At 43.8% G+C, this 10421-nt stretch overlaps 1 protein-coding gene across 14 annotated transcripts; it reads left to right on the forward strand.

Annotated features, from left to right (window-relative positions):
- The first annotated feature begins 327 nt into the window (after positions 1-327).
- Positions 328-7643, forward strand: LOC138672567 (magnetosome-associated protein MamJ-like). Of its 14 annotated transcripts, none has more exons than XM_069760666.1 (4): positions 328-454; positions 548-2416; positions 3557-3582; positions 7124-7643. In XM_069760666.1, exons 1-3 carry the CDS (start codon positions 373-375, stop codon positions 3565-3567), a joined length of 1962 nt encoding a protein of 653 aa, XP_069616767.1. In that variant the 5' UTR covers positions 328-372; the 3' UTR covers positions 3568-3582; positions 7124-7643. The 14 variants fall into 14 exon arrangements, with proteins under 14 accessions (XP_069616767.1, XP_069616772.1, XP_069616776.1 ...); XM_069760671.1 differs by lacking the exon at positions 3557-3582 and having other exon boundaries at positions 548-1431; positions 1486-2416; XM_069760675.1 differs by lacking the exon at positions 3557-3582 and having other exon boundaries at positions 548-1404; positions 1486-2416.
- Positions 7644-10421: the final 2778 nt, after the last annotated feature.

Here is a 10421-nt window from a genome sequence, read left to right on the forward strand (position 1 = left end):
TTTTCAGTGGTCACAGACTACTCTCCCAACTGCGAAACGGCTGTTATTTTTTGTACCCACATATATTACGGTACTTGGTCTTTTTCTTATCTGTATGTTCTGAAATCTACAATTATTCTGCTTTATATATTGTATTTTACTTCTTCTCTTCTGCTGTTCCATATGTGGTACATCTATAAACAGTCTCAGCAAATACAATAATCTGTCTGCAAAGTGCATGCAAGACAAAATTAAGTGCAGGATTATGTGCAAAAATAGCAGCTCCCTTAGTAAACAGCTCTCATCAGAAATCCAAATATCTCCAAGGTATATAAATGTCCAGCAGGTCCGGATAATAAGCATCTATTATAAGCTCCCTGAGTACTCACTACAATGTCGCTGTACGGGCTGTCAGCCTTCACCCTCATCATCCTCTCCGCGCAGTTTCTGCACACTGGAGCTGGTCCGGTCATTAGTAAGTATGAATTACAAATCATTATTCTTTACTCTTCAACTGCAGAAGAACCTGGGAATTTAGCTGATAACTTAATTTTTTTTTTTTTTGAAGATGAAGCTCAGTGCACTTTGACGCCACGTGAGAGAACAGACTGTGGCTTTCCGGGTATCAGTAAGCAGGAATGTATCAGAAGAGGATGCTGCTTCGATTCAAGGATCTCTGGAGTCATCTGGTGTTACAATGTCCCTCAAGTCGTGGCTCAAGAAAAAGTTCCTGAGCCTCTGGTCCCAGAGACACAACCCGAGCCTGAGTCTTTCATAGAGGAAACAGACCCCGAGCCTCAGGTAGAGGAAATAATAGACCCTGAGCCTCAGGTAGAAGAAACAGACCCCGAGCCTCAGGTAGAGGAAATAGACCCCGAGCCTCAAGTAGAAGAAACAGACCCCGAGCCTCAGGTAGAAGAAACAGACCCCGAGCCTCAGGTAGAGGAAATAGACCCCGAGCCTCAGGTAGAAGAAACAGACCCCGAGCCTCAGGTAGAAGAAACAGACCCCGAGCCTCAGGTAGAAGAAACAGACCCAGAGCCACAGGTAGAGGAAATAGACCCTGAGCCACAGGTAGAGGAAATAGACCCCGAGCCTCAGGTAGAGGAAATAGACCCCGAGCCACAGGTAGAGGAAATAGACCCCGAGCCACAGGTAGAGGAAATAGACCCCGAGCCTCAGGTAGAGGAAATAGACCCAGAGCCTCAGGTAGAAGAAATAGACCCCGAGCCTCAAGTAGAAGAAATAGACCCAGAGCCTCAGGTAGAGGAAGTAGACCCCGAGCCTCAGGTAGAGGAAGTAGACCCCGAGCCACAGGTAGAGGAAATAGACCCCGAGCCACAGGTAGAGGAAATAGACCCCGAGCCTCAGGTAGAGGAAATAGACCCAGAGCCTCAGGTAGAAGAAACAGACCCCGAGCCTCAAGTAGAAGAAATAGACCCAGAGCCTCAGGTAGAGGAAGTAGACCCCGAGCCTCAGGTAGAGGAAGTAGACCCCGAGCCACAGGTAGAGGAAATAGACCCCGAGCCACAGGTAGAGGAAATAGACCCCGAGCCACAGGTAGAGGAAGTAGACCCCGAGCCTCAGGTAGAGGAAGTAGACCCCGAGCCACAGGTAGAGGAAATAGACCCAGAGCCTCAGGTAGAAGAAATAGACCCCGAGCCACAGGTAGAGGAAATAGACCCCGAGCCACAGGTAGAAGAAACAGACCCCGAGCCACAGGTAGAGGAAATAGACCCCGAGCCACAGGTAGAAGAAATAGACCCCGAGCCTCAGGTAGAAGAAACAGACCCTGAGCCTCAAGTAGAAGAAACAGACCCCGAGCCTCAGGTAGAGGAAACAGACCCTGAGCCTCAAGTAGAAGAAACAGACCCCGAGCCTCAGGTAGAAGAAATAGACCCAGAGCCTCAGGTAGAGGAAATAGACCCCGAGCCACAGGTAGAGGAAATAGACCCCGAGCCTCAGGTAGAAGAAACAGACCCCCAGCCTCAAGTAGAAGAAATAGACCCTGAGCCTCAGGTAGAAGAAATAGACCCTGAGCCTCAGGTAGAAGAAATAGACCCTGAGCCTCAGGTAGAGGAAACAGACCCTGAGCCTCAGGTAGAAGAAATAGACCCTGAGCCTCAGGTAGAGGAAATAGACCCCGAGCCTCAGGTAGAAGAAACAGACCCCGAGCCTCAGGTAGAGGAAATTGAGCCCGAGCCTCAGGTAGAGGAAATTGAGCCCGAGCCTCAGGTAGAGGAAATTGAGCCCGAGCCTCAGGTAGAGGAAATTGAGCCCGAGCCTCAGGTAGAGGAAATTGACCCCCAGCCACAGATTGAAGAAGTCCCCGAGCCTCAGCTTCCAGAGTTGATCCCCGAGCCTCAAGTCGAACAAATAGAGAGCCAGGAGAATGTGCAACCAGAGCAAGAGTCTCAACAAGTAGAAGAAGAGGAAGGTAAGCAGGAATGCTGTATAGGCATCACCGAATACATCAGACATCTATAATGGGAGACTCGTAGAGGTGGTGAATATGGTTGACAATGTTATGATGGCACTATGTGTAGCAAAGCCATAATGGGCTGACTACGATTGTCAATGTTATGGGAGGACTTACTGTGACAATTTTATGGGATCTCTTGATAATAACGTTACAAGGGCATTGATGTTATAGAGGCACTGATTTGAATGACAATGGCATGGAATCATTGACATCAGGAAATAACTTAACCAAGTTGTAACCAGGTTTTTGCTATGTAATCTGAGAGAAGCATAGTGTAGGGGCAGAGACCCTGATTCCAGCGATGTATCACTTACTGATCTGCTTCCTGTCATTTTGATAAAATTCCTGTTTTATGTGCTGCAGATATAGCACAGCTCAGAATTCTGAGCTCTGTATAAACCACCCACATCGCTGATTGCCAGCTTTTTGTGTACACTGTGTATAGGCAGAAAGCTGCCAATCAGTGTTGGGGGCAGGGTTACATAGAACAAGAGGACTACATGGCATGAGACACCTAGTCCTCTAGTGATAATCTCCTGCTGATAAAGCCCTGATTTTATTAAAACTACAACACTCAGCCCAGTAACTGACACATCACTGGAATCAGGGTCTCTGCCCCTACATTACGCTGTTTTTAGATTAGGTAGCAAAAGCATAGTAACATAGTTTTTTAAGGTTGAAGGAAGACTTTAAGTCCATCCAGTTCAACCCACAGCCTAACATGTTGATCCAGAAGAAGGCAAAAAAAACCCATGCGGCAAAGAGTAAGCTCCACATTGGGGAAAAAAATTCCTTCCCGACTCCACATACGGCAATCAGACTAGTTCCCTGGATCAACGCCCTATCAAGGAATCTAGTATATATACCCTGTAACATCTTGGTATTGCAGACCCCCCAGTCCTTTAATAACCTTGGTCGCTCTTCTCTGCACCCGCTCCAGTTCAGCTATGTCTTTCTTATAAATCAGAGACCAGTATTGTACACAGTATTCTAAGTGTGGTTGCACTTGTGACTTGTATAGAGGTAAAATTATGTTCTCCTCATGAGCATCTATGCCTCTTTTAATGCATCCCATTATTTTATTTGTCTTTGCAGCAGCTGCCTGACACTGACCACTAAATGTGAGTTTGTCGTCCACCCATACTCCCAGGTCTTTTTCTTGATGGTTTTGCCCAGAGTTTTAAGGCCGGCGTCACACTTGCGAGTTTTACGGACGTAAGAGCGCAGAATCTACGTCCGTAAAACTCGCAAAAAATACGGCACAATTATTCTCTATGCCCCTGCTCCTATTTGCCGTATTTTACTGATCAGTATTATACGGCTTTCTACGGCCGTACAAAATCGCAGCATGCTGTGTTTGTCACCGTACTGCGCAAGAAATACGCCAATGAAAGTCTATGGAAGCGTGAAAAATACGGATTACACACGGACAAGCAGTGTGACTTGCGAGAAATACGCAGCGCTGTTAGAGAGAAAAGCTGGTAATTCAGTGCGGTGTACAGTAAAATCACACTGACAGCTTACAGTAGAATAGGTATAATAAATGTGTACAGATAGAATAGGTATATATATATATATATATATATATATATGTCAGTGAGACACATATATGTATATATATTAATATTTATTCCAGCGCTAGACAGCTTGAAAGCCGGTAATTCAATTACCGGCTTTTTCCTTCTCCTTCCTAAAACCCGACATGATTTGAGACATGGTTTACATACAGTAAACCATGTCTTCTCTCCATTTTTTTTGCAGATTCCACACTACTAATGTCAGTAGTGTGTATCTGCAAAATTTGGCCGTTCTAGCTCTTAAAATAAAGGGTTAAATGGCGGAAAAAATTGGCGTGGGCTCCCGCGCAATTTTCTCCGCCAGAGTAGTAAAGCCAGTGACTGAGGGCAGATATTAATAGCCTGGAGAGGGTCCACGGTTATTGGCCCCCCCCTGGCTAAAAATATCTGCCCCCAGCCACCCCAGAAAAGGCACATCTGGAAGATGCGCCTATTCTGGCACTTGGCCACTCTCTTCCCATTCCCGTGTAGCGGTGGGATATGGGGTAATGAAGGGTTAATGCCACCTTGCTAAAAAAACATAATAAACCAACAATATACTTACCCTCCGCAGATCTGTAACGTCCAACGATGTAAATCCTTCTGAAGGGGTTAAAACATTTTGCAGCAAGGAGCTGTGCTAATGCAGGCTGCTCCTCGCTGCAAAACCCCAGGGAATGAGGCTAAAAATAGATCAATGATCTATATTTAGCTTCATTTGCGGTGAGGCGCCCTCTGCTGGCTGTTCATAGATCGTGGGAAATTACCTAGAAAGCCAGGGAGGATTTACATCGTTGGACGTTACAGATCTGCGGAGGGTAAGTATATTGTTGGTTTATTATGTTTTTTTACTCACAGAACGAGGGTCTTCAGTGACTGGATTGGGCGTTGAATAAAATACTGCAACAACCATTGTTTTTATTTCATTAAAATAATTTAAAAAAATGTGTTTGTGTTTTATTTAACCCTTTACTAGTATTGGATTAATAATGGATAGGTGTCATAATTGACGCCTCTCCATTATTAATTAGGCTTAATGTCACCTTACAATAGCAAGGTGGCATTAACCCTTCATTACCCCATATCCCACCGCTACACGGGAATGGGAAGAGAGTGGCCAAGTGCCAGAATAGGCGCATCTTCCAGATGTGCCTTTTCTGGGGTGGCTGGGGGCAGATATTTTTAGCCAAGGGGGGGCCAATAACCGTGGACCCTCTCCAGGCTATTAATATCTGCCCTCAGTCACTGGCTTTACTACTCTGGCGGAGAAAATTGCGCGGGAGCCCACGCCAATTTTTTCCGCCATTTAACCCTTTATTTTAAGAGCTAGAACGGCCAAATTTTGCAGATACACACTACTGACATTAGTAGTGTGGAATCTGCAAAAAAAATGGAGAGAAGACATGGTTTACTGTATGTAAACCATGTCTCAAATCATGTCGGGTTTTAGGAAGGAGAAGGAAAAAGCCGGTAATTGAATTACCGGCTTTCAAGCTGTCTAGCGCTGGAATAAATATTAATATATATACATATATGTGTCTCACTGACATATATATATATATATACCTATTCTATGTGTACACATTTATTCTACCTATTCTACTGTAAGCTGTCAGTGTGATTTTACTGTACACCGCACTGAATTACCGGCTTTTCTCTCTAACAGCGCTGCGTATTTCTCGCTTGTCCGTGTGTAATCCGTATTTTTCACGCTTCCATAGACTTTCATTGGCGTATTTCTTGCGCAGTACGGTGACAAACGCAGCATGCTGCGATTTTGTACGGCCGTAGAAAGCCGTATAATACTGATCAGTAAAATACGGCAAATAGGAGCAGGGGCATAGAGAATAATTGTGCCGTATTTTTTGCGAGTTTTACGGACGTAGATTCTGCGCTCTTACGTCCGTAAAACTCGCAAGTGTGACGCCGGCCTTAGAATTAAGCACATAGTTATACATCTTATTACTTCTACCCAAGTGCATGACCTTACATTTATCCCCATTAAAGCTCATTTGCCATTTATCAGCCCAAGCTTCTAGTTTACATAAATCATCCTGTAATATAAAATTGTCCTCCTCTGTATTGATTACCCTGCAGAGTTTAGTGTCATCTGCAAGTATTGAAATTCTGCTCTGAATGCTCCCTACAAGGTCATTAATAAATATGTTAAAAAGAAGAGGGCCCAATACTGACCCCTGTGGTAGCCCACTGCTAACCGCTACCCAGTCCGAGTGTGCTCCATTAATAACCACCCTTTGTTTCCTATCCCTGAGCCAGCTCTCAACCCACTTGCACATATTTTCCCCTATCCCCATTATTCTCATTTTATGTATTAACCTTTTGTGTGGCACCGTATCAAAAGCTTTTGAAAAGTCCATATACACTACGTCCACTGGGTTCCCTTGGTCCAGTCCGGAACTTACCTCTTCATAGAAACTGATCAAATTAGTCTGACATGAACGGTCCCTAGTAAACCCGTGCTGATACTGGGTCATGAGGTTATTCCTCTTCAGATACTCCAGTATAGCGTCCCTTAGAATGCCCTCCAGGATTTTACCCACAGTAGAGGTTAAGCTTACTGGCCTATAGTTTCCGAGTTCAGTTTTTGTCCCCTCTTTGAATATTGGCACCACATTTGCTATACGCCAGTCCTGTGGTACAGACCCTGTTATTATGGAGTCTTTAAAGATTAAAAATAATGGTCTATCAATGACTGTACTTAATTCCTGCAGTACTCGAGGGTGTATCCCATCCGGGCCCGGAGATTTGTCAATTTTAGTGATTTTTAGACGCCGCCGGACTTCCTGCTGGGTGAAGCAGGTGACACTTAATGGGGAATTTTTGTTATCACTGGTGACAGATTCCCTTGTCTTGTAATATTATGAGGATGCTTATGGCGTCTGAGGTGACCCTGTATGAAAATGTTATTGAGGCAAGGTCTAGTGCTGTCATGGAGAGACTTTGTATGACTGGCAGTAACCCGGAGGCAAGGGCTTAAATCTAAAGGCGGGCATCTTGTGATTAAGTTTTAGAAGAAGTAATCTGACTTCATTGTTGTGTGTCTTAGATGTTTTCCATCTTATAGCTTTTGTTTTTTTCTTTTTAGTTTGCCTTGAGTGAAGTCCTGAATCATCAGTGGAACTGCAATGACCGGCCCATCCAGGATTCATCTTCCATAATAACTCTGTTTTCTTAGAAATAAAAACAAAATCTTCTTCTGGAGTTACCCTGTGTTTTTTTTTTCTTTCTTCACGAAGTAACTTTGCTGACTTTTCAATGCCCTTACTGGGGCTTGGTTCATTTTTATACTGAAGTTTTGAATTACTTTCTCCGACACCGTTATGACATATCACTGACCTCTTAGGCTATGTTCCCATGATGAGATTTTCTGCAGCATTTGTGCACAAATTAAGTAGAATAGGTTACTTGATTATTTAAAAAAAAAATACACAGTGAAAAACTCACCAAAACTTCATTGTGGGAACCTAGCCTTAGAGGGACCCTTTGTTTTGTTTGCCTTGAGTGAAGTCCTGAATCATCGATGGAACTTAAATGACCAACCATCCCAGGATTCATCTTCCATAATAACTCTGTTTTCTTAGAAATAAAAAAAAAACTAAATCTTCTACTGGATTTACCTGTGTTTTTTTCTTTCTTTACTAAGTAACTTTGCTAATTTTTCAATGACCTTACTGGGGCTTGGCTCATTTTTATGTTCACGTTTTGAATGACCTTCTCTGACATTGTTATGACGTATCACTTAGGTTCCCATGATGAGATTTTGGCGAGTTTTTTTGATGTTGCAGATTTTCTGTAGCAGTTCTACACTTATTAAGTACGATAGGTTCTTTGCCAAAAACTCAACGTGGGAACATAGTCTTAGAGGGACCCTTTGTTTGGCAGTCATCTTTGCACCTGAGTTAGGATGGTACTAACAGCCTTTGATGTTGAAGCTTGAACCTTGGTTAAACGAGCTTCTCAAGTCTCATTCCGACATCCATTTTTCACATGCAAGTTCTCTTCATGTTTTTCACAAAGCGAACTTGCCCCTAGCTCCAATATTTTTTGCAGACCAAGCAAAATCGCGAAGGCATGTTCGATACTGAGGCAAGTGTCGGATCAAAATCGATAAAACTATGAGTCTGACGAAACTCTGATCAAAAACATTCGAACAGATTTTCTCATAAGGACATGTGCACAGCAGAATAAATTCTCTCATCCGAGAGAATCCGGTCAATTCTGCAAATCACAATTTGATCAAACTATGATCGGAGTTTGGTCAAAGTGTGACCATAGTGTGATACAATTCTCTCGTATGAGAAGACGGAGACGAAAATGTCTCCATCTTCTCCATCATGTCATTCCGTAGAAATTGGACTACACTCAGATGTCATCCGCGTGCAATCCGATGGTTTCCATGGACTCATTGACTGGCATGGCTGAGCGTGATCCGAATATAGGACCAAACTCGGTCAAGCTACGATCTTTTCCTTAGACAGGCTCTGTATGAGGAAAAAATTTGAAATGTGCACGGCCCCGTAGGCTAATATTGGCTCAAGTGCGATTTGATGCTTTGTTGGACTTGACTACGGTTGTCTGCACCCGCTCTAAGAGAAATTCACTGGTGTGTGCATGGGCCAGTAGCTCTCTAATGTCTCCTTCACACATCCTGGTGATTCCTGTACAGGAAAAAACATTACTGGTGAGATCCGTGTCCATGTGCCATCCGTACGTACGTATGTGACATTCCTGTGACATTTCTGTGTCCGCTTGTTGTCTGTGTCCATATGAGTCGCCCCGCGGGCAAGGGGTACTCAGTACCGGGTCCTGCTGTTTCACAGGGGGATGTCACGGTGGCTGTGACCCGGTCCGTGGCCCTCGGCGCCCATGTAAAAGGGAAAGGTCTTTAAAGGGATAAAGTTTATGTTCGTGACGCCACCTGTGGTATTCGGTCAGGGTGACCGACGCTACTTAGGGGTCTTCTGGGGTGATGTTATGGCAGCTAGATGGTATACCTTCCCACAGGTGAAGTGTATCCCCAGGGCTCCCGATGTGTAGATGGTGGTATGATGGAACGAGGACACAAGGTTGCAGTCTCTTTACCTTATACAGAAGGCTTCAGCATCCACAGTCCAGGGCACCAGATCACAGGGCAGGCAGAGTCCGGCCGGTTAGGAGGCAAATCCAGAGTCCCCTTGTCCAGGTGGAAATCAGTAGCCTTCCTTTGCGCTGCAGTGATGTCGTCCCTTACTGCCTATGGCTTCACATAAGGGTCTCGCAGATGCGATGTTTCGCTCTCTGTCCCCCGTGTAGGATAGGACAAAACCCGTATGACTGGTGACTTGAGAGGGAATGGCTATACAAGCCTTATGTGCCAACGTAGACTTCCATGACTTCAATCGATGGGTGGCTATTAGTGATGAGTGAGCTCGGATATAGGGTTGTCAAACAACTGCAAATCATGCAGCCGCGGGGACCCGAACATATTACTCAAGCCTCGGTGATACTCGGATAACACCCGAGCATACTCGCTCATCACTAGTGGCCATGTGTGCCACCTCCGGATCCCAAAGATGACCTGTTTAAACACTTTCGGAGTAGATGATTAGTCATCGATTCCTTCTCCATCATCACAAAAGACTGTGTACACACGTTCCAGTTGGTCACGCTGCCATATTTAAGTAGGCTTTGTCTGACTGTTCCGCGGATAAAGCACTCGGACGCACCCAAGAAAGTCAACAAGGGTAATATCCTTTATTGAAATGCCCCACATCCTTATGGTTAAGTCATATACAGTGCATTGTCCCAAAAGAACGGTGAGCGATTACAGTCAAATACCAGTTGTATCTAGAGCAGTGCAAATCTATGACGGCGTGCACGGAGCAATTCACCCTACACTCCCCCAATGAAATAGTGCAAAAAAGACTTTACACACATAGAAACGAGCTATATGATCCACTTCCACAACAGACATAGATGCACATTTCTTGCACTCTGGTTGCTTGCATTGATTATTGCGTCGTTAATAAAAAAAAAATAATTGGAATTCTAGTTTCCGAGTTAATAATAAACAAGAAATATATATATATATATATATATTTTACAATTTTTGAACATTTTTTTTTTTTACAATTTTTGAAATTTACTCATTATGACTAAATGTAACTTCAATAAAATATAGGTATAAAAATTCCTTCCTTTCCTGAAAAATCCTTCCTTTTCTGTATAAAAGTATTTATTCGTGGGTTTCTTTGTTTTTTTTTTTGTAGTGCGCACAATAAAAAAATAAGTTTATCTTTAATATTTTTACAGAATCTAATTTTTGCAGAATTGAATGGAACTTAGTCTTGTATGCAATCGTAAATTACCTAAACCCAACTTCTGCCCTCGACGTCTTGTGCTAA

Source organism: Ranitomeya imitator, chromosome 3 (assembly GCF_032444005.1).
Source record: "Ranitomeya imitator isolate aRanImi1 chromosome 3, aRanImi1.pri, whole genome shotgun sequence".
NCBI lineage: Eukaryota > Metazoa > Chordata > Amphibia > Anura > Dendrobatidae > Ranitomeya > Ranitomeya imitator.

What these genes read in the sequence shown, in the direction of transcription:
- LOC138672567 (XM_069760665.1), top strand. Translation starts at nt 373, where the DNA reads ATGTCGCTGTACGGGCTGTCAGCCTTCACCCTCATCATCCTCTCCGCG. An exon ending in TGGAGCTGGTCCGGTCATTA is followed by an intron (nt 455 to 547) that starts GTAAGTATGAAT and finishes TTTTTTTTGAAG; the next exon opens with ATGAAGCTCAGTGCACTTTG.